This window comes from Triturus cristatus, chromosome 10 (genome assembly GCF_964204655.1).
Source record: "Triturus cristatus chromosome 10, aTriCri1.1, whole genome shotgun sequence".
In the NCBI taxonomy this organism is placed as follows: Eukaryota; Metazoa; Chordata; class Amphibia; order Caudata; family Salamandridae; genus Triturus; species Triturus cristatus.
The window spans coordinates 1238013917-1238041823 of record NC_140593.1 but is presented as its reverse complement, the minus strand read 5'-3'; the positions used below and the strand labels follow the sequence as shown (position 1 = coordinate 1238041823).

General features: G+C 47.4%; 1 protein-coding gene across 1 annotated transcript in view; it reads right to left on the bottom strand.

The window, feature by feature from the left end:
- LOC146797168 (uncharacterized) overlaps positions 1–27907 on the bottom strand; it is a 468769-nt gene that overhangs the window by 286537 nt on the left and 154325 nt on the right. The window contains exon 10 of the mRNA XM_085631505.1: positions 7430–7670. Coding sequence (XP_085487631.1) covers positions 7430–7670 — 241 coding nt within the window. The remainder of the gene's footprint in view (positions 1–7429; positions 7671–27907) is intronic.

Below are 27907 nucleotides of genomic sequence, written 5' to 3'. Positions count from 1 at the left end.
CCCCAATTCGCGCTCCAGGTTGTTCGGGGGGTTGGTTCAGCTCGGCACCTGGGATGTTAGAGGATGCGAGGGTGGAGATATGGAGGCACCGGTTGCAATCTCCGGCCGCCGCAGGAAACGCCACAGAAGACCGCTGCTTTTCCAGGCTTCTCCAGACAGCAGCAGCAAAGCCTCAATCCTCGAGCCTCAACCACCAAACTTGCAAGCGGCAGACCGGAGTGGTCTGGAATGGAGACCCGCTCCGCCTCCCGTGGCAGATCTGCCTGTAGCGCCCTGAAGCAGTTATTTAGTCTTGAGGAGTGCCCATAACAAAACTCCCACTTCCGACCCAAAAGTAAAAAAAGCAAGAGAGGATCAGATCACACTCAATAGGGATCTGGAAGAGGCCGGAACATGGTCATGGCTGGCGGGCTCTCTAAACTCAACCCGGCTGCTTCGCTGACATTACAACAGCCAAATGGGTCACAACACTTGTCCATTAAGGATTTGCTCTTGGAACATTAATGGGCTATCAAATAAACTGGGGGACAAAGCAACAATCTCCTATTTACGATCATTTGAGATAATACTACTACAAGAGACATGGCTCGTGGAGCCGCAGCAAATAGAGTGGTTCAAAACTCACCACATTCCAGCCCTGAAACTGAAATCTTCGGGAAGAGGCAGCGGTGGCTTAGCAATATATATATCAATAAAAAATGCAATTACTTCATGGGATCTCGTGAGCTCATCCCATTTCCTCCAGTCTGTGGGACTCTCTTTTAGCACAGACAAAGGCCAGCCCAGGTCCATCACTCTAATGAATGCCTATGTTCGCCCAAATTCAGTGTCGAGGCAATCCTTCTCAGATGAGGTGACAGCGTCAGTGTTAAGAACAAAATCTGGACTCCCGAATGTAGACATAATACTATCTGGTGACTTCAACATGTGGCTAATTTCTGACCTACAGAAAAACGAGGTAACTAAATCACAGGAAAGCATTTGGGTCATACCACCGCAGGACCTTCCAGGATGGCGCAAGGAAGACCCGAAGGGACGCTCCTTACAAGGAAACCTGGAACACCTTGGTCTTAGAGCCCTCAATGGGTGCTTTTTCCCCGACAAGCCACCCGGCCTCTCATACGTATTGAAAAATGGCGCATCCTTAATTGAATACACCCTTGCCAGCCTCTCCCTCCTGCATCAAATACTAGGCTTCGGATTCGGCAATAGAACAGAAAGCGATCACAGCCCTCAAGAAATATCGCTTAGCACCAGATTAATGCAACACGCAGAGGCAAGGGCTCCAGCCTTTGATAGCTACACGATCAATCTAAAACTAATCAAGTGCTTGGTTAGTAAACTGCAGCAGGTAACAACGGAGGCAAAACAAATCTTTGAGAGTACCAGCAGGACAACCGATGATCAAATTGCTAACTGGACAACATTTGCAACTAAATTGACAGATAGACACGCAAAACCAATAACGTACGCAAAACCAAATGGGGCGCAACAGCCGACCTCCCGGAATCCCGCGATACGATCAGCAAAAAGAACTATGAATCGGCTATGGCGGGAATTAAAAACAAAGCCAACCGACCCTCCAACAATAATCAAACTGAGAGAAGCCCGCAACCACCTGAAGAAAGTAAAAAGAGAACATTGCAGGGATCACTGGAATTCTTTTTGGGCCAAATTATATCAAGACATACAATCAAATAATTCTGCGAGGTTCTGGCGTACCATCAATAGTCTTGGAGGGAATGTCCCAAAAGCTGCGTCGTCAAACATACTGGAGTCTTAGTGGTATTTTTTTTTGCACATTCACTTCAATGATCGTCAAGAAAACACTTCTAATCAGTGTGATGGCGAAGAGGGTAGCAAAGATCCAAAAGCGGCAACATTGCCTCCAAAGCGACACATTAAAACGCCAACCATGGAAGAACTTTCCAACGAAGGTCAAATAACTGAAAAACTAACAGAGAGTTTAACTCATCAAAGCAGTATCGTACACAGAATAGTCCCGGAGGACCAAATTGAAAAACAGATCAAAAAGGGTCGGAAGGATGGAGCCCCAGGTCCAGGAGGCATCCCTCCGGCTTTGTTCAAGGAGGCTCCGGCCTTCTGGGCTTCCAAGCTATCTCCACTCTTCAATTCCATCTTACAAAAGAACATTATCCCGCCCTCTTTGCAAGGATCGATTCTTGCGCCAATTTTCAAAGGTGGGGACATAAAATCTCCAGGGAATTATCGATTAGTCGCCCTCATCGACAATGAAGCGAAGTATTTCGCTGGGATACTGCTCAATTCACTTCGGGCATGGGCTGACGATCATTCTGTAATTCCTCCGAACCAAACCAGTTTTACAAGCGACACTGGTACCTTGGTCAATCTTATGACTCTCTCCTGCTTGATAGACCAGGCGGAGACTAGTACTAGTCCGCTTTACATGAGATTCATAGACTACAAAGCCGCGTTTGACAACGACAACAGGGCCAAGCTCTGGCAGAAGCTTTCCAGATTGAACATCCCAAATGGCCTTCTAAGAGCCACACATTTCCTGCACCAGGACACATGGGTCAGGATTAAGATTGGGGATGGCTACAGACTGTCACGCCCAATCTTAACGACAAAAGGACTAAAAGAAAGATGCGTCCTGGCCCCCACACTTTTTAACTTATTTTTATCGGACTTCCCGGAAGCCTTAAACAAGGTAAACTCTCATGCTCCCAAACTAGCTAGTTTACAGCTGTCAAGATTGTTGGGCCGCCCAGTGTTCAGCACAAACTACAATGGTGAACATGGAACATCTGTTAATGGGAAGATAGTCTCTTCACCCACAGCTACAAGTGACCATCAATATAGATGCTTCCCTCACAGACTGAGGTCCTCGTGTGATCACAGTCACCATCAGAATCAGTGGTCCATGAAGGAGTGTCTACTTCACATGTGTTGTTGGTGAAGGTAGTACAGTTATCTGATAGTTCTATAGGGATTCAAAATCGCTCTCCACAGCAGGGCATTGCAGAGCCAAACACAGTCTCCCCTGGATGGACAACGACTTTGCTGGTCTCCTCAGCAGACGGCATCAAAAGACTCACAAATGGGAGCTTAACTTCCAGGTTTTCAACCACTACTTTCACTCATAGGGAAGCCCATCCATGAATCTGATAATCGCCCACTGAAATAGACCGCGCCTACACTTCCCCTTCAGCCGCCTACACCAGCAGCCCTCCGGCAATGCCCCTCATTGAGTTATTCAGGGTTATTTGCCCCCAAGGCCATTGATTCCTTACGTAGTGGACAAACTGCTTTAGGTGCCTTTGACACTCCGTGTCATTGCACCACCATGGGCTCGTCAGCAGTAAAGATGTCCTTTCATCCACACAAGAAGGTGATTGCTAAGGCTGCCGCATCCAGACATGCTCAGTCAGCAACTGAGTCACTTGCTGAATCCTTGTCTCAAGTCATTCAACCTTGTGATTTGGCACCTGAGAGTTCAGCTATTTGCATCTCCCTGAAGAACACATTCTATCTCTTAAAGAATCTATAAAACCTACTCCATACGCATGTCCTGCACCTAAATGGAAGGCTTGGTGGCCTCATCACAATTTACAGTCAGAGGTTACAGTACAACACACTGGCCCCCATTACAAGTGTCCCAGAGCAGTATGCCTGCTGAAATAGTGCTTCCCCACAACTACAATTGTCTATGAACCTTGGATTATCAGATCCACAAACTCTGGACCCAATCATTTCAGGCCTGAAGACACCGAGCTTTGTGCAGAGCTGCAGATCATGCAGGCAGCTGCTGGGTCTGGTTCCCATCTGCCGCAAACTGCAGCATGGGGGACCAGAAAGAGCTCTCCCAGCAGATGTTAAATCACATCCTCCACCCGACTATCCCCATGAACTGAAACCCCACGACCGAGGGGGAAAAAACACACACATTTACCACATATTCCAAGCAGTAGGTTTACGTGTGGATTTGGGCATATTGTTTCTCCAGAATGACCGAAAACACAGAATTTTCCCAGGTATGCTTGGATCCGTACGTTCTTCACTATTGTTGGGGGGAAATGAATCGCAATCCCTTGTATCAGATGGACAGAGACTGGCCAGAATTGTTCATTTCAGCCATTGGTCCCCTCGCAGATTTAATAGGGGACTGGTAATTTGGGCCATTGACTGCTACCGGTGCATTTACAAAAAGCAGGGTTCGCTTGCTCCTTGATACAGGCGCATCCAGCAACAATAGCTGCAGATCTGAATAACAGATCACACAAGTCTATCTTCAGCATTCATGTCATCAAGGCCTTTATGGAAGGGCGAAAAAGAGTCATCCCTCCTAGGTTGTCAACAGGTTCTTCTTGGGCCTTAATATTGTTCTCACTAGGCTCCTGTAGACCGCCTTTCAGCCGCTCCATTCATGTTCATCCCAATTTCCGTATTGCAAGGTAGTTTTCCTTGTGGCTGTCACCTCTCTCTGAAAAGTAATTAACTTCAGGCTTTGTTGGTTGAGAAATCCTTCATGCAGGTGCACAGAGTGAATTGTGGTGTGTGCACATCCTCACGTCATGCCAAGTTGTCCCCTCACTCCATGTCAGTCAATCTAGCAATTTATTATTTTTTCCCCTGGCCACAGTAGTTAGCAGAACCACTTTTGCACCCGTTAGATGTGCAAAGAGCCATCATGTCTCTACACAGAGTATAGTCGGTCTATCGGGAAAACAAAACTATTTATTGCATTGGCCCAACTACACACGGGCAACCCATCTCAAAGGCAGACCTTGCCAGGGGGATGCTTCAGGACTTTCAGGGCATGGTTTAGATCTCAGTGGATGGGTCACAACGGGACGGACATCCCGTCCGCCGAAATATAAATCCCATTGGATATAATGGTTTTTAAAGTCAAACGTGCACTGCATGCTGTGCTGCGAGCGCATTCCACTTGCAAGAAAGACGCAACGCTGGCGTTTCTGGGGATATCTGAATAAAACGCGTATCTAAGGCAGCTCAAACACTATTGTGTCTGTGATCCTTCCCGTCAAGAGACACAAGTCGGGCAAACTGTTTTTAGGTCTCGCCTAGCAATGCAGCGCATGCGCTGCTCGCGTCTTGGCAAGACCTATTGTCGGTTTGTCAGTGGAAGGGAGACAGGACGGGCCCGATTCACAGAACTAACTTAAGACAAAATCCTAAACTTACTACTTTTGGTATTCACAGAAGTTAGGATTTTGTCTTAAGTTTGTCTTAAGTCTGTCTTAAGTCTATCTTAAGTCTGTCTTAAGTTTGTCTTAAGTTTGTCTTAAGTCAGTCTTAAGTCTGTCTTAAGTTTGTCTTAAGACAAACGTAAGACAAAATCCTAACTTCTGTGAATACCAAAAGTAGTAAGTTTAGGATTTTGTCTTAAGTTAGTTCTGTGAAATGGCCCCGACATGTGCGCACGCTCGTGCAGAGGACAGGAGTTCTGCACGCGTATGCGCATCTCCTGTCTGCGCTCGTTGTGGGGTTACAGGAGATGTGCATGCACCCGGACAGGCGATGTGCACGCGTACAGCATATTGCAAATGCTTGTTGAGACAGGCACGGGCCACATATAAATTAAGCAAGGTGGATATTCGAGTTGTGAAGCCCGGAATCTTTGCGGTCACACCCATTAAGTTCCCTGAACCCTCTAGAGGAAACAATGGCCGTTTCAAAGGGATGGAAAACTGATCTTGTCTCTCATCCCTTCCACTGAGTTGTGATTTTAAGGAACAAGGTTCCAGGAGTCAGCCAAACCTGCCAAAGTGTCTCATACCTCTGCTGGTGATATGGGGGAGCTTCACTCTCAATCTCAGATTTAGTACACAGATTATGGAATTTTAGAACGCATTTGAAATATGTACTTTTCTCATGTAAATCAGGTGAACATGATTTATCATCATTAAAAACATCCCAGCAAGTAAAATTGAAATAAGGGTGGAACCTAGATGTACTTTAATTATTGTTCATCAAAAATCAGTAAACTATTAGTAAATACTGTCTATACTATATTAGCCGACTTACAGCTTGATGTGGTAATTACAAATAAATCATGAGACTTCCTGAGTAGTGCGATGCCCTCACACACTTGTGTGGAGTAGGCCTCAGATATGAGCCCTGGTTTTCAGCATCTTTCACCAGAAACCGGCAGCTGGCTTGCCTTCCCCCTTTTGCAAGGGTCTTTTACATCCTATTTTTGTGTTAAGTTCTGTGGAGTGAAAGAGGGTTCACACCGAGGTCCTATATTTGTTACGCTATACAGAAGACAATGACCCTTGTTGGTTTATTAGGCAGTGCCCAGAAGTTACTTTTTTAAATCCGCCAGAATTTTTTTTACAGAAGGGCAAAATTCAAGCAGATGTCTAGCTACAGTGTAATTCTGCAGACAACGAGTAAAAAGACTTCTCTGGCTTTACAAAGAGAGCAGGAAAAAATAACAAGCATTTACAATGCAATAGGTCTTGCATTTACGCGAGTTTAAGCTATTGGCTTTGTAAATGACAAAGCCTTTTATTTATGTTTTAAAAACCAAAACATAAATAAAAGGCATTGTCATTTTGAATGGCAATAGCTCAAACTCGCGTACATGCGAGACCTATTGCATTGCAAATGCTTGTTAAAACATTGTTCGAGACGTCTTCCACTTCTGCTCACGAGCCACCGCTTTTGGGATCTGCAGACGCCTTTTTGCCTGTACACAGCTGGTGGCCTACAGTAGTATGTAATGCAAACAGAAAATGTTGCTTACTTGTAGCTATCAGTTTGCATCTTGTAGTGTTGTAGATTCTCATGCACCCCAACCACCTCCCAGCATGCGAGCAGACAATCAGCTGTCTAGTTCACTTCAGTCACCTTTTCCACTTACTAGTAGTGCGTTGTTCCTTTACCAGTACCCAGCTCTTGTAATGTTCTGCACCTATCTCTGCACAGACACTTACCCTCCGGGAGGAAAAACATAATCTGAGGAGGAGTCTGTGTTCTGATGCATTGTGGGTTTGGGGGAAAGGTTATTACAAGTCTCTGTCAAACCAAAACTCCTTCTTTGAAAAAAAAAAAAACAAGTTGTAATGTTTGTAGCCCAACACTAGATAGCTGGAATGTTCACAGCATGTGAGTCTATAGCTGTACATGCTGCAAACATTTTGTTCTCTCAAGAACGCTCAAAATTTGCGAGCTGAGTTAAGCACTTCAACCTAATCCTGTGATCATCTCTAGCTGGAATGAGTGCCACCCCCTCACAAACCCACTCTCTGCCGGTAGTGTTTCTACCTACGGACCTGTTGCCCTTCAGATAAATTAGCTACACACACTTTTGCTACCAGAGGTGTTACCCCCATAGGTATTAGTCACCAAAGCTAACCACTCATGTACCACTCATGAACCAACCTCTGCATGCACTGCAGGACTCATCCAGCAGCCCTACCTTTGGGCTGGTCCCATTCCTTGGGAAGAGGCTTGGAGAGGCGGTTAATCCAGGGAGCATTCGGTGGGTTGTAGGGTTTGCCCGCCTGTCGGGTGGTTCTCTCCACCCAGCTCATGTAGTGTGAGAGCTTCATGAACACGAACGGCTTCCGACAGTTCACATCAAAGTCACTCAGTATGCCAATCTGCAGCCAGGACTTGCTGGAGGGGTCTTCACACACCAGTGGTGACCCAATGTCTGCCTAGAGGGGGTGGAAGGAGAGTGTCAGTGGAAAATAGTCTTCAGTGACAGTCATGGGCACCCCATATCTTCTTACTAATGTGGGACTTAGTGCATTCCTAGGGGAGTTGCAATATAAGATTAACGGTCAGTGTCAGCCATGGTCACTGTTAGAGATTGGAGCATTTGTTGAGGGTGAGTGAACTACTTAAGTCACTTTATAAAACTGTGCTTAGCCTTCTGGTCTCTTGGCGCAAACCTTTCAGGCTTAACTTAGAAGCAATGTGTAAAGTATTTACTCAGTGCCCAAAATAAAGTGAAAAACACTACACAAGAAAAATCCCAAACCAGCTTTGAAAAATAGAGAATATTTTAATAAATAAAATGACAACAAAAACCCAATAAGTAAAACCAGAGATATGAATTTTTAAAGGTTGAATTACAAATAGCGCCAAAAAGCATGAAGCACGAAGACAGTTATCTGGTCATGCTAGACCAGGTCAAAGTCAAACGTTAAGGCTGACCACGATGGATTGCCAGTCGGATGCAGGGACCGGGGTCATCCTTGTGGAAAGTTTGCTTTTGGACTTAAAAACTTTTATGGAGAAAAAGTGGTCATCAGTGGGGCAAACTGGATCCATCATGGGGCTCGACGACAGTGGAGAAGCTTCCTGCAGGCAAAGTCCAAAGTGCCCGGGAAGGCCTCAATGTCTATCAGATACTGCTCGGCGTCAATCGCAATGAAGCACTCGAAGTTCTCTGGACGTCAGATCTCCTTCAGGTTGCAAACCAACAAGCTGAGGCCAACCAGCGAATAGACTGCTTCAGCTTCACAGTCTGTCAGTTCTCCAGGCAAAAAGCTTTTAAGTCCCACTTCTTGAAGTTTGCGGACAAGAGTACAATTTAACACCCGCCAAGGGTCCAGTACCTGGGAGGCAAAATTTGGGAGTGATGGAGAGGCCAGTAACAAGGTCCGGGGGAGGTCAGTTGAAAGTAGTCAGCCGCGTAGTTGCAGAGAAAGAGGCCTGTGGAAACTTTTTTTTGTCCCTAAAGCTCAAACAGGTCAGCCTTCTGATCCTAGGAGTCATTTCACTGAATACCAGCAGTACAGTCTTTTGGTTTTGTCCAGAAAATGACACCTTTCTAAAAGTGTTTTTTTTCAAGATAGTCATGTAAAACCAACGTGGCCATTAAGTTGGATCAAGGTAAGCAGGTCCAGTCGTCTTCCTTCTGATTCTTCACAGGCCCAGGAGTGCTCTGAGGAGAGGCCAGTGGCTCCATGCCTAGGGCCAGCCACCCCCTAAAGCAGTTCTGATTAGTTCCTCTCCTCCCCTATGGGATTGGTGTCAACCCAACTCGAAAGACAAAAGGAAGGCAGGCATCTGGGTGAGCTTCACCTGCCATTGACAGGGCAAGCATCCTTTGCAGCTCTGGAAGGGGCTGGACAGATGCCCAGGCCATCCTGTCAAGGGAGGAGCCCCCCACACACACACTCAGAGCCCTTTGTCCACTGTCAGGGAGCAATACAAATCTCACCACAGCGTAGCCATCGGGGGTCAGGTGACAGCTCAATACAGGCAGGAAAGACTTTTGGTTTTAGACTGGAAAATGACAACTTTCTAAAACTGTCATTTCCAAAATAGACATTAACTTGGATTTATAATTACTATTAAAATGAGTCTTTGAAACATTTTCTAGCTGTTCCCAAACTGAAATCAAGAACTTTAAGTTGTCATATTGTAACCTGCTGTTTTCCAGTGCGAAAGCCATCCTTGCCACGGTAAAAAACAACAACTTTGGAGGTGTTTCACTATCAGGACATGTAAAACATTAAATATACATGCCCTACTTTTTAAATATTATGCACCCTGCCCATTTGGCATTTAGGGCCTACCTAAGGGAAACTTAGAAGAATAAAAAAAGGAAATGTAATGTCTGACAAAAGGTTTAAATGGCAGTTTAAAAAATTGCACACCGGGGCTGCAGTGGCAGACCTGGAGATATGTTTTACAGTACTTTACGCTACTTTAGAGGGTAGCACAATGATTGCTGTAGCTCGCTACTAGCATTTCATTTACAGGCCCCGGGCATAAGTGGTACCATATACTATGGACAAGTAAATTACATATGCCAGTTAGGGGTATGCCTATTCTAACATGTTTAGAGAGGACAGCACAATCACTTAGAAGGAATAAAATGCACAGAGTCCTACCGCTGGAAAAAACGGGTTCAGGAAAAGAAGGCCAAAACCGGAAGGAATACCACACAGATGCTGGTCATTTCCGACAGTCACCTCTGTCGTCCTCTCCCGCAGTGGTGGCCAATGTCTACCAAGTTGGTGGAGGTGAGGGGGGGGGGGCAGAACTGGCGGAGTTTCAGTCCGTGGAATTCTGCTGAGTTACATGAAAACTTTATGAGATTCCGCGAGTGGACAGAAGTGATACGTCGGCTGCTCGTGCTGATTAGCAGCGCCGGGAGCTTGTTCAACACTGCAAATCCAGAGAAAACCTCACCATGCTGCACGCCAGAGGACGCTGCTTCCTTGCTGCAGCTTGGGTAGATTTTCTACTCGAGCAGCAGCTTTCTCACCATTAAGAGTCGCGACTTCCCATGGCCAGAAAATGGAAGAGGTGTAGCGCCATGGCCAGGGCGACTGACTCCGGAATCTGGGGATCACGGTTCGATCCCCAGCGCCGGCGGCAGATTAGCCCAGGACCATGTGACTCTGGGCAATAGCTTGCTTAATCTTCCTGACGGCCCCCAGCGCCTAGAGACCCTTACGGGTGATTGTTTGCACTTTACAAATGTGGATTATTATTATTATTATAATAATGACGCCCGGTAGCGTCCTAGCACCCGAAAATCGTGCTAGGGAACGTCAATTCTCGCTCTCAATCACCAACTTAAAATTGTTGAGCTGTGTGCGAAAAAAAATTTAAAAAACGGCGTTGGCAAAGTTTTACCGGAACTCCATGTTACAAGCATAACGCAGAGTGGGCAAAACTCCACGAACTCTGCCGGGAGGGCGAAATTCATCGCCCACCTCAATAAGGGAGGTGGAAGCAGAGGGTCAGCAGAAAACAGCCTTCTGTGTCATTCAATGCAACTTTTCCTTCCTCCCAATATAATAAATATACTTCCACCAATAAGTGTACTGATGTCTGCCTACAGGGTGGAACAGGGGAGTCGGCAAAACAGTCTTGAATGTCACTATCTTCCGACCAGGGAGGGACACTCTGGGCAGAGGTGAAGAGCTTCATGCCCTGGCAGACTGCACTGAATTAATGAGCCGTACTGAAAACCTGAGACTCCTTTGCTGGTATGAGGGGCATGTCTTCTCTGACCTCTGTCCGCTATAGGAAGTATGGGGCTCTGTTTTTATTATGGTTGCAATGCTTGAATGCGGGTGGAGTAGTCACCTACAGAGAGTGGAGTAGTCACCTACAGAGAGTGGAGTAGTCACCTACAGAGAGTGGAGTAGTCTCCTACAGCAGACAGAGATACAAGCTTGCAAAGCCTGTGTGATTTATGCACTGCAGTGGGCTCCTGATGAAATGGCACTGGAACTTGCAAAAAAGATAACTATCAACTCCTTCTCCATGTGCAAGGCTGGTTGTCCAATGAGCGGCTGCCGTTCTTAGTTCCATGTCTGAGTGGCTTGGAAGTTGGTGGCCCAGAGTGTACATCTGTTCCCTCATCTGCATGCATGGGTCTCAGGGTTGGGATGCAGTTCAATCTCCCAACCTGTTAGGCCAGGGTTAGCTGCCTTTAATTTGAGACTTGAAGCTGTTGTCCCCAAACCATGGGTTCAAGAAAGTCTTGTGTCCATTGACAAGACAAAATGAATGTCAGACGGAAGGGGTGCGCAGACTTGTGGGCAGATGACTCTCTGTCCTGGTGTTCTTTCTATGCTTGAGCCTCCCCGAGGTAACTGGTGGAGGTGCATACCAGCGACCTGAACGGGAGCCACACCTGAGATTCCTCTGTGACCCGGTGGAGCTATGCCCTGGTGGTACTTCCTCAGGAAAAGGTTACTGAGAGGGGGTGGAGCATCTGAACAGGGGGGATAAAATACAAACATCCTCAGGAAAAGGTTACTGGGGGGAGCAGCATCTGACAGGGGGGAGGAGGATAAAATACAAACGTCCTCAGGAAAAGGTTACTGAGTGGGCTGGGGGCATCTGACAGGAGGGAGGATAAAATACAAACATCCTCAGGAAAAGGTTACTAGGGGGGAGGAGCATCTGACAGGGGGAGGAGGATAAAATACAAACGTCCTCAGGAAAAGGTTACTAAGAGGGGTTGTAGCATCTGAATGGGGGGATAAGATACAAATGTCCTCAGGAAAAGGTTACTGGGGGGGGGGGGGGGCATCTGACCGGAGGAATAAGATACAAACGTCCAAGGGAAAAGGTTACTGAGAGGGGGTGGAGCATCTCAGAAGGGGGATAAAATACAAATGTCTCAGGGAAAGGTTACTCGGGGGAGGATAAAATACAAACGTCCTCGGGAAAAGATTACTAAGAGGGGTTGGAGCATCTGACCAGGGGGATAAAATACAAACATCCTCAGGAAAAGGTTACTAGGGGGGAGGAGCATCTGACAGGGGTGATAAAATACAAACGCCCTCAGGCAAAGGTTACTGAGAGGGGGTGGATCATCAGACCGGGCGATAAAATACAAACTTCCTCAAGAAAAGGTTACTAAGGGGAAGGAGCATCAGACAAGGGGGAGGAGGGTAAAATACAAACGTCCTCGGGAAAAGGTTACTGAGAGGGGGTGGATCATCTGGCCGGGGGATAAAATACAAACTTCCTCGGGAAAAGGTTACAGAGAGGGGTTGGAGCATCTGAACGGGGGGGATAAAATACAAACGTCCTCAGGAAAAGGTTACTGAGAGGGGTGGAGCATCTGAACAGGGGGATAAAATACAAACATCCTCAGGAAAAGGTTACTAAGAGGGAGGAGCATCTGACAGGGGGGAGGAGGGTAAAATACAAACGTCCTTGGGAAAAGGTTACTGAGAGGGGGTAGAGCATCTCAGAAGGGGGATAAAATGCAAATGTCTTCAGGAAAAGATTACTGAGAGGAGGTGGAGCATCTCAGAAAGGGGATAAAATACAAACGTCCTCAGGAAAAGGTTACTGGTGAGAGGAGCATCTGACGGGGGGGATAAAATACAAACGTCCTCAGGAAAAGGTTACTAAGGGGGAGGAGCATCTGACAGGAGGGAGGAGGGTAAAATACAAACGTCCTCGGGAAAAGGTTACTGAGAGGGGGTAGAGCACCTCAGAAGGGGGATAAAATGCAAATGTCTTCAGGAAAAGATTACTGAGAGGGGGTGGAGCATCTCAGAAGGGGGATAAAATGCAAATGTCTTCAGGAAAAGATTACTGAGAGGGGGTGGAGCATCTCAGAAAGGGGATAAAATACAAACGTCCTCAGGAAAAGGTTACTAAGGGGGAGGAGCATCTGACAGGAGGGAGGAGGGTAAAATACAAACGTCCTCAGGAAAAGGTTACTGAGAGGGGGTGGATCATCTGACTGGGGGATAAAATACAAACTTCCTCAGGAAAAGGTTACAGAGAGGGGTTGGAGCATCTGAACGGGGGGATAAAATACAAACGTCCTCAGGAAAAGGTTACTAAGGGGGAGGAGCATCTGACAGGGGGGAGGAGGGTAAAATACAAACGTCCTCGGGAAAAGGTTACTGAGAGGGGGTGAAGCATCTCAGAAGGGGGATAAAATGCAAATGTCTTCAGGAAAAGATTACTGAGAGGGGGTGGAGCATCTCAGAAAGGGGATAAAATACAAACGTCCTCAGGAAAAGGTTACTAGGGGAGTGGATCATCTGACCGGGTGATAAAATACAAACGTCCTCGGGAAAAGGTTACAGAGAGGGGTTGGAGCATCTGAACGGGGCGATAAAATACAAATGCCCTCAGAAAAAGGTTACTGAGAGGGGGTGGAGCATCTCGGAAGGGGGATAAAATGCAAATGTCTTCATGAAAAGGTTACTGAGAAGGGGTGGACCATCTGACTGGGGGGGAAAAATACAAATGTCCTCAGGAAAAGGTTACTGGGGAGAGGAGCATCTGACGGGGGGGATAAAATACAAACGTCTCGGGAAAAGGTTACTGAGAGGAGGTAGAGCATCTCAGAAGGGGGATAAAATGCAAATGTCTTCAGGAAAAGATTACTGAGAGGGGGTGGAGCATCTCAGAAGGGGGCTAAAATGCAAATGTCTTCAGGAAAAGATTACTGAGAGGGGGTGGAGCATCTCAGAAAGGGGATAAAATACAAACGTCCTCAGGAAAAGGTTACTAAGGGGGAGGAGCATCTGACAGGAGGGAGGAGGGTAAAATACAATCGTCCTCGGGAAAAGGTTACTGAGAGGGGGTGGATCATCTGACTGGGGGATAAAATACAAACTTCCTCGGGAAAAGGTTACAGAGAGGGGTTGGAGCATCTGAACGGGGGGATAAAATACAAACGTCCTCAGGAAAAGGTTACTAAGGGGGAGGAGCATCTGACAGGGGGGAGGAGGGTAAAATACAAACGTCCTCGGGAAAAGGTTACTGAGAGGGGGTGAAGCATCTCAGAAAGGGGATAAAATACAAACGTCCTCAGGAAAAGGTTACTAGGGGGGTGGATCATCTGACCGGGTGATAAAATACAAACGTCCTCGGGAAAAGGTTACTGAGAGGGGGTGGATCATCTGACCGGGGAACAAAATACAAACGTCCTCGGGAAAAGGTTACAGAGAGGGGTTGGAGCATCTGAACGGGGGGATAAAATACAAATGCCCTCAGAAAAAGGTTACTGAGAGGGGGTGGAGCATCTCAGAAGGGGGATAAAATGCAAATGTCTTCAGGAAAAGGTTACTGAGAAGGGGTGGACCATCTGACTGGGGGGCAAAAATACAAATGTCCTCAGGAAAAGGTTACTGGGGAGAGGAGCATCTGACGGGGGGGATAAAATACAAACGTCCTCGGGAAAAGGATAGTGAGAGGGGGTGGAGCATCTCAGAAGGGAGATAAAATGCAAATGTCTTCAGGAAAAGATTACTGAGAGGGGTTGGAGCATCTCAGAAGGGGGATAAAATACAAATGTCCTCAGGAAAAGGTTACAAGGGGGGAGGAGCATCTGTCAGGGGCGAGGATAAAATACAAACGTCCTCGGGAAAACGTTAGTGAGAGGGGTTGGAGCATCTGACCAGGGGGATAAAATACAAACGTCCTCGGGAAAAGGTTAGTGAGAGGGGTTGTAGCATCTGAATGGGGGGATAATATAGCAATGCCCTCAGGAAAAGGTTACTGGGTGGGGGGGCATCTGACCTAGGGAATAAGATACAAACGTCCTTAGGAAAAGGTTACTGAGAAGGGGTGGAGCATCTCAGAAGGGGGATAAAATGCAAATGTCTTCAGGAAAAGGTTACTGATAAGGGGTGCAGCATCTGAACAGAGTTATAAAATACAAACGTCCTCAGGAAAAGGTTACTGAGAGGGAGTGCTGTATCTGGTTTGGGGATAAAATACAAATGTCCTCAGGAAAAGGTTACTGGGGGGTGGAGCATCTGAACGGGGGATAAAATACAAACGTCCTCAGGAAAAGGTTACTGAGAGGGGGTGGATCATTTGAACGGGGGATAAAATACAAACGTCCTCAGGAAAAGGTTACTGAGAGGGGTGGAGTATCTGAACGGGGGGATAAAATACAAACGTCCTCAGTAAAAGGTTACCGAGAGGGGGTGGAGCATCTGAACGGGGGGATAAAATAAAAATGTCCTCAGGAAAAGGTTACTGAGAGGGGGTGGAGCATTTGAACGGGGATAAAATACAAACGTCCTCAGGAAAAGGTTGCTGAGAGCGAGTGGAAAAGCTGAACGAAGGGAATAAAATACAAACATCCTCAGGAAAAGGTTGCTGAGAGTGAGTGGAACAGATGAATGGGGGGATAAAATACAAACATCCTCAGGAAAAGTTTACTGAGAGGGCGTGGAGCATCTGAACGTGGGGATAAAATACAAATGTCCACAGAAAAAGGTTTCTGAGAGGTCGTTGAGCATCTGAACAGTGGGATGAATACAAACGTCCTCAGAAAAAGGTTACTGAGAGGGGTGGAGCATCTGAACAAGGGGATAAAATACAGACATCCTTAGGAAAAGGTTACTAGAGGGGAGGAGCATCTGACAGGGGGGAGGAGGGTAAAATACAAACGTCCTCGGGAAAAGGTTACTAGGGGGAGGAGCATCTGACAGGGGGAGGCGGGTAAAATACAAACGTCCTCGGGAAAAGGTTACAGAGAGGGTTTGGAGCATCTGACGGGGATAAAATACAAACGTCCTCGGGAAAAGGTTACAGAGAGAGGGTGGATCATCTGACCAGGGGATAAAATACAAACGTCCTTGGGAAAAGGTTACAGAGAGGGGTTGGAGCACTGACCAGGGGGATAAAATACAAACGCCCTCGGGAAAAGGTTACTGAGAGGGGGTGGAGCATCTGAACGGGGGGATAAAATACAAATGCCCTCAGGAAAAGGTTACTGAGAGGGGTAGAGCATCTGAACAGGGGGATAAAATACAAACGTCCTCAGGAAAAGGTTACTGAGAGGGGGTGGAGCATCTGAACGGGGGGATAAAATACAAACGTCCTCGGGAAAAGGTTACTGAGAGGGGGTAGAGCATCTCAGAAGGGGGATAAAATGCAAATGTCTTCAGGAAAAGATTACTGAGAGGGGGTGGAGCATCTCAGAAGGGGGATAAAATGCAAATGTCTTCAGGAAAAGATTACTGAGAGGGGGTGGAGCATCTCAGAAAGGGGATAAAATACAAACGTCCTCAGGAAAAGGTTACTAAGGGGGAGGAGCATCTGACAGGAGGGAGGAGGGTAAAATACAAACGTCCTCGGGAAAAGGTTACTGAGAGGGGGTGAAGCATCTCAGAAGGGGGATAAAATGCAAATGTCTTCAGGAAAAGATTACTGAGAGGGGGTGGAGCATCTCAGAAAGGGGATAAAATACAAACGTCCTCAGGAAAAGGTTACTAGGGGGGTGGATCATCTGACCGGGTGATAAAATACAAACGTCCTCGGGAAAAGGTTACTGAGAGGGGGTGGATCATCTGACCGGGGAACAAAATACAAACGTCCTCGGGAAAAGGTTACAGAGAGGGGTTGGAGCATCTGAACGGGGGGATAAAATACAAATGCCCTCAGAAAAAGGTTACTGAGAGGGGGTGGAGCATCTCAGAAGGGGGATAAAATGCAAATGTCTTCAGGAAAAGGTTACTGAGAAGGGGTGGACCATCTGACTGGGGGGCAAAAATACAAATGTCCTCAGGAAAAGGTTACTGGGGAGAGGAGCATCTGACGGGGGGGATAAAATACAAACGTCCTCGGGAAAAGGATAGTGAGAGGGGGTGGAGCATCTCAGAAGGGAGATAAAATGCAAATGTCTTCAGGAAAAGATTACTGAGAGGGGTTGGAGCATCTCAGAAGGGGGATAAAATACAAATGTCCTCAGGAAAAGGTTACAAGGGGGGAGGAGCATCTGTCAGGGGCGAGGATAAAATACAAACGTCCTCGGGAAAACGTTAGTGAGAGGGGTTGGAGCATCTGACCAGGGGGATAAAATACAAACGTCCTCGGGAAAAGGTTAGTGAGAGGGGTTGTAGCATCTGAATGGGGGGATAATATAGCAATGCCCTCAGGAAAAGGTTACTGGGTGGGGGGGCATCTGACCTAGGGAATAAGATACAAACGTCCTTAGGAAAAGGTTACTGAGAAGGGGTGGAGCATCTCAGAAGGGGGATAAAATGCAAATGTCTTCAGGAAAAGGTTACTGATAAGGGGTGCAGCATCTGAACAGAGTTATAAAATACAAACGTCCTCAGGAAAAGGTTACTGAGAGGGAGTGCTGTATCTGGTTTGGGGATAAAATACAAATGTCCTCAGGAAAAGGTTACTGGGGGGTGGAGCATCTGAACGGGGGATAAAATACAAACGTCCTCAGGAAAAGGTTACTGAGAGGGGGTGGATCATTTGAACGGGGGATAAAATACAAACGTCCTCAGGAAAAGGTTACTGAGAGGGGTGGAGTATCTGAACGGGGGGATAAAATACAAACGTCCTCAGTAAAAGGTTACCGAGAGGGGGTGGAGCATCTGAACGGGGGGATAAAATAAAAATGTCCTCAGGAAAAGGTTACTGAGAGGGGGTGGAGCATTTGAACGGGGATAAAATATAAACGTCCTCAGGAAAAGGTTGCTGAGAGCGAGTGGAAAAGCTGAACGAAGGGAATAAAATACAAACATCCTCAGGAAAAGGTTGCTGAGAGTGAGTGGAACAGATGAATGGGGGGATAAAATACAAACATCCTCAGGAAAAGTTTACTGAGAGGGCGTGGAGCATCTGAACGTGGGGATAAAATACAAATGTCCACAGAAAAAGGTTTCTGAGAGGTCGTTGAGCATCTGAACAGTGGGATGAATACAAACGTCCTCAGAAAAAGGTTACTGAGAGGGGTGGAGCATCTGAACAAGGGGATAAAATACAGACATCCTTAGGAAAAGGTTACTAGAGGGGAGGAGCATCTGACAGGGGGGAGGAGGGTAAAATACAAACGTCCTCGGGAAAAGGTTACTAGGGGGAGGAGCATCTGACAGGGGGAGGCGGGTAAAATACAAACGTCCTCGGGAAAAGGTTACAGAGAGGGGTTGGAGCATCTGACTGGGATAAAATACAAACGTCCTCGGGAAAAGGTTACAGAGAGAGGGTGGATCATCTGACCAGGGGATAAAATACAAACGTCCGCAGGAAAAGGTTACTGAGAGGGGTGGAGCATCTGAACAGGGGGATAAAATGCAAACGTCCGCAGGAAAAGGTTACTGAGAGGGGGTGGAGCATCTGAACGGGGGGATAAAATACAAACGTCCTCGGGAAAAGGTTACTGAGAGGGGGTAGAGCATCTCAGAAGGGGGATAAAATGCAAATGTCTTCAGGAAAAGATTACTGAGAGGGGGTGGAGCATCTCAGAAGGGGGCTAAAATGCAAATGTCTTCAGGAAAAGATTACTGAGAGGGGGTGGAGCATCTCAGAAAGGGGATAAAATACAAACGTCCTCAGGAAAAGGTTACTAAGGGGGAGGAGCATCTGACAGGAGGGAGGAGGGTAAAATACAAACGTCCTCGGGAAAAGGTTACTGAGAGGGGGTGAAGCATCTCAGAAGGGGGATAAAATGCAAATGTCTTCAGGAAAAGATTACTGAGAGGGGGTGGAGCATCTCAGAAAGGGGATAAAATACAAACGTCCTCAGGAAAAGGTTACTAGGGGGGTGGATCATCTGACCGGGTGATAAAATACAAACGTCCTCGGGAAAAGGTTACTGAGAGGGGGTGGATCATCTGACCGGGGAACAAAATACAAACGTCCTCGGGAAAAGGTTACAGAGAGGGGTTGGAGCATCTGAACGGGGGGATAAAATACAAATGCCCTCAGAAAAAGGTTACTGAGAGGGGGTGGAGCATCTCAGAAGGGGGATAAAATGCAAATGTCTTCAGGAAAAGGTTACTGAGAAGGGGTGGACCATCTGACTGGGGGGCAAAAATACAAATGTCCTCAGGAAAAGGTTACTGGGGAGAGGAGCATCTGACGGGGGGGATAAAATACAAACGTCCTCGGGAAAAGGTTAGTGAGAGGGGGTGGAGCATCTCAGAAGGGAGATAAAATGCAAATGTCTTCAGGAAAAGATTACTGAGAGGGGTTGGAGCATCTCAGAAGGGGGATAAAATACAAATGTCCTCAGGAAAAGGTTACTAGGGGGAGGAGCATCTGTCAGGGGCGAGGATAAAATACAAACGTCCTCGGGAAAACGTTAGTGAGAGGGGTTGTAGCATCTGAATGGGGGGATAATATAGCAATGCCCTCAGGAAAAGGTTACTGGGTGGGGGGGCATCTGACCTAGGGAATAAGATACAAACGTCCTTAGGAAAAGGTTACTGAGAAGGGGTGGAGCATCTCAGAAGGGGGATAAAATGCAAATGTCTTCAGGAAAAGGTTACTGATAAGGGGTGCAGCATCTGAACAGAGTTATAAAATACAAACGTCCTCAGGAAAAAATTACTGAGAGGGAGTGCTGTATCTGGTTTGGGGATAAAATACAAATGTCCTCAGGAAAAGGTTACTGGGGGGTGGAGCATCTGAACGGGGGATAAAATACAAACGTCCTCGGGAAAAGGTTACAGAGAGGGGTTGGATCATCTGACCGGGGAACAAAATACAAACGTCCTCGGGAAAAGGTTACAGAGAGGGGTTGGAGCATCTGAACGGGGCGATAAAATACAAATGCCCTCAGAAAAAGGTTACTGAGAGGGGGTGGAGCATCTCGGAAGGGGGATAAAATGCAAATGTCTTCATGAAAAGGTTACTGAGAAGGGGTGGACCATCTGACTGGGGGGGAAAAATACAAATGTCCTCAGGAAAAGGTTACTGGGGAGAGGAGCATCTGACGGGGGGGATAAAATACAAACGTCCTCGGGAAAAGGTTACTGAGAGGGGGTAGAGCATCTCAGAAGGGGGATAAAATGCAAATGTCTTCAGGAAAAGATTACTGAGAGGGGGTGGAGCATCTCAGAAAGGGGATAAAATACAAACGTCCTCAGGAAAAGGTTACTAAGGGGGAGGAGCATCTGACAGGAGGGAGGAGGGTAAAATACAAACGTCCTCGGGAAAAGGTTACTGAGAGGGGGTGGATCATCTGACTGGGGGATAAAATACAAACTTCCTCGGGAAAAGGTTACAGAGAGGGGTTGGAGCATCTGAACGGGGGGATAAAATACAAACGTCCTCAGGAAAAGGTTACTAAGGGGGAGGAGCATCTGACAGGGGGGAGGAGGGTAAAATACAAACGTCCTCGGGAAAAGGTTACTGAGAGGGGGTGAAGCATCTCAGAAGGGGGATAAAATGCAAATGTCTTCAGGAAAAGATTACTGAGAGGGGGTGGAGCATCTCAGAAAGGGGATAAAATACAAACGTCCTCAGGAAAAGGTTACTAGGGGGGTGGATCATCTGACCGGGTGATAAAATACAAACGTCCTCGGGAAAAGGTTACTGAGAGGGGGTGGATCATCTGACCGGGGAACAAAATACAAACGTCCTTGGGAAAAGGTTACAGAGAGGGGTTGGAGCATCTGAACGGGGGGATAAAATACAAATGCCCTCAGAAAAAGGTTACTGAGAGGGGGTGGAGCATCTCAGAAGGGGGATAAAATGCAAATGTCTTCAGGAAAAGGTTACTGAGAAGGGGTGGACCATCTGACTGGGGGGCAAAAATACAAATGTCCTCAGGAAAAGGTTACTGGGGAGAGGAGCATCTGACGGGGGGGATAAAATACAAACGTCCTCGGGAAAAGGTTAGTGAGAGGGGGTGGAGCATCTCAGAAGGGAGATAAAATGCAAATGTCTTCAGGAAAAGATTACTGAGAGGGGTTGGAGCATCTCAGAAGGGGGATAAAATACAAATGTCCTCAGGAAAAGGTTACTAGGGGGGAGGAGCATCTGTCAGGGGCGAGGATAAAATACAAACGTCCTCGGGAAAACGTTAGTGAGAGGGGTTGGAGCATCTGACCAGGGGGATAAAATACAAACGTCCTCGGGAAAAGGTTAGTGAGAGGGGTTGTAGCATCTGAATGGGGGGATAATATAGCAATGCCCTCAGGAAAAGGTTACTGGGTGGGGGGGCATCTGAGCTAGGGAATAAGATACAAACGTCCTTAGGAAAAGGTTACTGAGAAGGGGTGGAGCATCTCAGAAGGGGGATAAAATGCAAATGTCTTCAGGAAAAGGTTACTGATAAGGGGTGCAGCATCTGAACAGAGTTATAAAATACAAACGTCCTCAGGAAAAGGTTACTGAGAGGGAGTGCTGTATCTGGTTTGGGGATAAAATACAAATGTCCTCAGGAAAAGGTTACTGGGGGGTGGAGCATCTGAACGGGGGATAAAATACAAACGTCCTCAGGAAAAGGTTACTGAGAGGGGGTGGATCATTTGAACGGGGGATAAAATACAAACGTCCTCAGGAAAAGGTTACTGAGAGGGGTGGAGTATCTGAACGGGGGGATAAAATACAAACGTCCTCAGTAAAAGGTTACCGAGAGGGGGTGGAGCATCTGAACGGGGGGATAAAATAAAAATGTCCTCAGGAAAAGGTTACTGAGAGGGGGTGGAGCATTTGAACGGGGATAAAATACAAACGTCCTCAGGAAAAGGTTGCTGAGAGCGAGTGGAAAAGCTGAACGAAGGGAATAAAATACAAACATCCTCAGGAAAAGGTTGCTGAGAGTGAGTGGAACAGATGAATGGGGGGATAAAATACAAACATCCTCAGGAAAAGTTTACTGAGAGGGCGTGGAGCATCTGAACGTGGGGATAAAATACAAATGTCCACAGAAAAAGGTTTCTGAGAGGTCGTTGAGCATCTGAACAGTGGGATGAATACAAACGTCCTCAGAAAAAGGTTACTGAGAGGGGTGGAGCATCTGAACAAGGGGATAAAATACAGACATCCTCAGGAAAAGGTTACTAGAGGGGAGGAGCATCTGACAGGGGGGAGGAGGGTAAAATACAAACGTCCTCGGGAAAAGGTTACTAGGGGAGGAGCATCTGACAGGGGGAGGCGGGTAAAATACAAACGTCCTCGGGAAAAGGTTACAGAGAGGGGTTGGAGCATCTGACGGGGATAAAATACAAACGTCCTCGGGAAAAGGTTACAGAGAGAGGGTGGATCATCTGACCAGGGGATAAAATACAAACGTCCTTGGGAAAAGGTTACAGAGAGGGGTTGGAGCACTGACCAGGGGGATAAAATACAAACGCCCTCGGGAAAAGGTTACTGAGAGGGGGTGGAGCATCTGAACGGGGGGATAAAATACAAATGCCCTCAGGAAAAGGTTACTGAGAGGGGTAGAGCATCTGAACAGGGGGATAAAATACAAACGTCCTCAGGAAAAGGTTACTGAGAGGGGGTGGAGCATCTGAACAGGGTTATAAAATACAAACGTCCTCAGGAAAAGGTTACTGAGACGGGGTGGATCATCTGAACGGGGGGATAAAATACAAATGTCCTCAGGAAAAGGTTACTGAGAGGGGTGGAGCATCTGAACAGGGGGATAAAATGCAAACGTCCGCAGGAAAAGGTTACTGAGAGGGGGTGGAGCATCTGAACGGGGGGATAAAATACAAATGTCCTCAGGAAAAGGTTACTGGGGGGAGGAGCATCTGACAGGAGGGAGGATAAAATACAAACGCCCTCAGGCAAAGTTTACTGAGAGGGGGTATAGCATCTGAACGGGGGTATAAAATACAAACGTCCTCAGGAAAAGGTTACTGAGAGGGGGTGGAGCAACTGAACGGGGAGATGAAATACAAACGTCCTGAGGAAAAGGTTACTGAGAGGGGGTGGAGCAACTGAACGGGGGGATAAAATACAAACGTCCTCAGGAAAAGGTTGCTGAGATGCTGAGAATGGGTGGAACAGCTGAACGAAGGGACTAAAATACAAACGTCCAGAGTAAAAGGTTTGTGAGAGATGGTTGAGCATCTGAACGGTGGGATAGAATACAAACGTCCTCAGAAAAAGGTTACTGAAAGGGGTGGAGCATCTGAACAGGGGGATAAAATACAAACATACTCAGGAAAAGGTTACTAGGGGGGAAGAGCATCTGACAGGGGGGAGGAGGATAAAATACAAACGTCCTCCGGAAAAGGTTAGTGAGAGGGGGTGGATCATCTGACAGGGGGAGGATAAAATACAAACACCCTCAGGCAAAGGTTACTTAGAAGGGGTGGATCATCTGACCGGGGAATAAAATACAAACGTCCTCGGGAAAAGGTTACAGAGAGGTGTTGGAGCATGCGACCAGGGGGATAAAATACAAACGTCCTCGGGAAAAGGTTACTGAGAGGGGGTGGAGCATCTGAACAGGGGGATAAAATACAAACGCCCTCAGGCAAAGGTTACTGAGAGGGGGTGGAGCATCTGAACGAGGGGATAAAATACAAACGTCCTCAGTAAAAGGTTACCGAGAGGGGGTGGAGCATCTGAACGGGGGGATCAAATACAATCGTCCTCAGGAAAAGATTACTGAGAGGGGGTGGAGCATTTGAACGGGGGATAAAATACAAACGTGCTCAGGAAAATGTTGCTGTGAGTGGGTGGAACAGCTGAACGAAGGGAATAAAATACAAACATCCTCAGGAAAAGGTTGCTGAGAGTGGGTGGAACAGATGAACGGGGGGATAAAATACAAACATCCTCAGGAAAAGTTTACTGAGAGGGCGTGGAGCATCTGAACGTGGGGATAAAATACAAACGTCCACAGAAAAAGGTTTCTGAGAGGTGGTTGAGCATCTGAACGGTGGTATGAATACAAACGTCCTCAGAAAAAGGTTATTGAGAGGGGTGGAGCATCTGAACAGGGGGATAAAATACAAACATCCTCAGGTAAAGGTTACTAGGGGGGAGGAGCATCTGACAGGGGGGAGGAGGGTAAAATACAAACGTCCTCGGGAAAAGGTTACTGGGGGAGGAGCATCTGACAGGGGGAAGGAGGGTAAAATACAAACGTCCTCGGAAAAAGGTTACAGAGAGGGGTTGGAGCATCTGACCGGGGATAAAATACAAACGTCCTCGGGAAAAGGTTACAGGGAGGGGGTGGATCATCTGACCGGGGGATAAAATACAAACGTCCTCGGGAAAAGGTTACAGAGAGGGGTTGGAGCATCTGAACGGGGGGGATAAAATACAAATGCCCTCAGGAAAAGGTTACTGAGAGGGGGTGGAGCATCTGACCAGTGGGATAAAATACAAACGTCCTCGGGAAAAGGTTACTGAGAGGGGGTGGAGCATCTGAACGGGGGGGATAAAATACAAACGTCTTCGGGAAAAGGTTACTGAGAGGGGGTGGAGCATCTGACCAGTGGGATAAAATACAAACGTCTTCAGGAAAAGGTTACTGAGAGGGGGTGGAGCATCTGACCAGTGGGATAAAATACAAACGTCCTCAGGAAAAGGTTACTGAGAGGGGGTGGAGCATCTGACCAGTGGGATAAAATACAAACGTCTTCGGGAAAAGGTTACTGAGAGAGGGTGGAGCATTTGGACGGGGGGGATAAAGTACAATAATATCATGTACTTATTTCCAGGCGTTTCAAACCCATTAGCAAGTGCTTTTTTGTGTCCAAGCCACGCCCATTCTGGGAGGAACTCGTCTGCTCCGGTCTTCTGTGGTGCCAGTGCATGGTTAGCCTCTCTAAGTGAGGAAGGAACAGGCATGTGGCTATAAGGTCCACTTGAGTTGGTACATCCTGTGTGCCTTAATTTAGGGGCCGTTGGCATGTAATTATGGAGAAACCCTGTCTGTTTATCAACTCTCCTTTGCTTGATTTATGCTTCATGGCATGATCCAAGATGCCCTTTCTTGGAAGCCGTGCATTCAATGACCTCCATGGTGTTGTGTGCGCCTAGGCATTCCTCTCATAGGGGTGCCTGTGGCACACCACGTTGCTACATTTGAAAATGTCCAGTCATGTGCCAGTAGTGCTGGGGTAGTGTCAGTCACATGTGAACCAATTTGCTATGATGTATAATTAGGCTGTGCTTGGCCTTAAGACAAGGTACACAGTTAAACAGTCCTGGTCAATAGCTTAACTGTGATGGCCTTCAGCCAGGAAGTACAGTTAAGGCATTCCCAGCCCTCGGTCATTCTCTATACCTAAGCTATGGTTAGCCTTCAGCCAAGATGTACGTTTAACCTTCAGCCAAGGTGCTGTTCAGTTGTGGTTAGCCTTCAGCCAGGAAGTACCGTTCATCTGTGGTTAGCCTTCAACCAAGATACATGGTTCCGCTGGGGTTAGCTTCAGCCAAGGCATATAGTTCAGCTTCGGTTATCCTTCAGCCAAGGTGTACGTAGAGCTGTGGTTAGCCTTCACCCAAGATGTACAGTTCAGCTGTGGCTCGCCTTTAGCCAAGGTGTACGCTCAGCTGTGGTTAGCCTTCAACCAAGATGCATGGTTCCGCTGGGGTTAGCTTCAGCCAAGGCATATAGTTCAGCTTCGGTTATCCTTCAGCCAAGGTGTTCATTTCAGCTGTGGGTAGACTTCAGCCAAGACATTTGGTTCAGCTGTTTTTTTCCTTCAGCCAAGGTGTACGTTCAACTGTGGCTTGCCTTTAGCCAAGGTGTAAGCTCAGCTGTGGTTAGCCTTCACCCAAGATGTACAGTTCACCTGTGGCACGCCTTCAGCCAAGGCGTACGCTCAGCTATGGTTAGCCTTCACCCAAGATGTACAGTTCAGCTGCGGTTCGCCTTCAGCCAAGGCGTACGCTCAGCTATGGTTAGCCTTCACCCAAGTTGTACAGTTCAGCTGTGGCTCACCTTCAGCCAAGGCATACGGTCAGATGTGGTTAGCCTTCAGCCAAGGTGTATGGTTCAGCTGTGGTTAGCTTTCAGCCAGGATGTATGGTTCAGCTTTGGTTACCCTTCAGCCAAGTGGTACGCTCAGCTGTGGCTAGCCTTCAGCCTAGGAATACGTTCATCTCTGGTTAGCCTCAGCCAATGTGTATGGTTCAGCTGTAGTTAGCCTTCAGCCAAGGTGGATGGTTCAGCCATGGCTAGCCTTCAGCCTAGGCATACGTTCATCTCTGGTTAGCCTCAGCCAATGTGTATGGTTCAGCTGTGGTTAGCCTTTAACTAAGGCATATTGGTCAGATGTGGTTAGTGGATGGTTCAGTCTAGGCGTACTATCATCTGTGGGTAGCCTACAGCCAAGGTGTTCATTTCAGCTGTGGTTAGCCTTCAGCCAAGGTGTACATTCAGCTGTGGTTAGCGTTCAGCCAAGGTGTACGGTTTAGCTGTGGTTATCCTTCAGCCAAGTCTTATGTTCAGCTGTGGTTAGCCTTCAGCCAAGGTATCGTTCAGCTGTGGGTAGCCTTCAGCCAAAGTGTTCAGGCCAGCTGTTGTTAGCCTTCAGCCAAGGAGTACGGTTCAGCTGTGGTTAGCCTTCAGCCTAGGCGTACCTTCAGCTGTGGTTAGCTTTCAGCCAAGGCGTACATTCAGCTGTGGTTAGCCTTCAGCCTAGGCGTACCTTCAGCTGTGGTTAGACTTAGGCCTAGTCGTACGTTCAGCTGTGGTTAGCCTTCAGCCAAGGCGTACGGTTCAGCTGTGGTTAGCCTTCAGCCGAGGCGTACGGTTCAGCTGTGGTTAGCCTTCAGCCAAGGCGTACGGTTCAGCTGTGGTTAGCCTTCAGCCTAGGCGTACCTTCAGTTGTGGTTAGCCTTCAGCCAAGGCATACGTTCAGCTGAGGTTAGCCTTCAGCCAAGGTGTATGTTCAGCTGTGGTTAGCCTTCAGCCTAGAGGTACGTTCAGCTGTGGTTAGCCTGCCACCTAGTCATACGTTCAGCTGTGGTTAGCCTTCAGCCTAGGCGTACGTTCAGCAGTGGTTAGACTCAGGCCTAATCGTACATTCAGCTGTGGTTAGCCTTCAGCCAAGGCGTACGGTTCAGCTGTGGTTAGCCTTCAGCCGAGGCGTACGGTTCAGCTGTGGTTATCCTTCAGCCTAGGCGTACCTTCAGCTGTGGTTAGCCTTCAGCCAAGGTGTACGGTTCAGCTGTGGTTATCCTTCAGCCTAGGCGTACCTTCAGCTGTGGTTAGCATTCAGCCAAGGTGTTCAGTTCAGCTGTGGTTAGCATTCAGCTAAGGCGTACGTTCAGCTGTGGTTAGCCTTCACCCAAGGCGTACAGTTCAGCTGTGGTTAGCCTTCAGCCTAGGCGTACGTTCAGCTGTGGTTAGCCTTCAGCCAAGGCGTACGGTTCAGCTGTGGGTAGTTGTTAGAAATGGGATTTCTGGCTGGCTAAGGCGTGCGCCAAAGCCAAGCAGAAACCACCACTCTAGTCAGGGCAAGGAAGTTACACACCAAAGATAACCCCTGCTCACCCCCTTGGTAGCTTGGCAAGAGCAGTCAGGCTTATCCTGGAGGCAATGTGTAAAGTATTTGCGCACGCACACAGCAACAACATCCCAGGCCCACCACAAAGTAAACGCCACACAAGGTTATATATAAACCTAGCCTTTGTATTATCATAACACATTAGAATAGTAAGCACATACTATACATGGGGACACCTGGTACTAGGTCATATTTACAAGGGATTATGTACACCTGACAGGGCCAACTGGACCACTGTCAGTACCAATAAAGTGAACTTA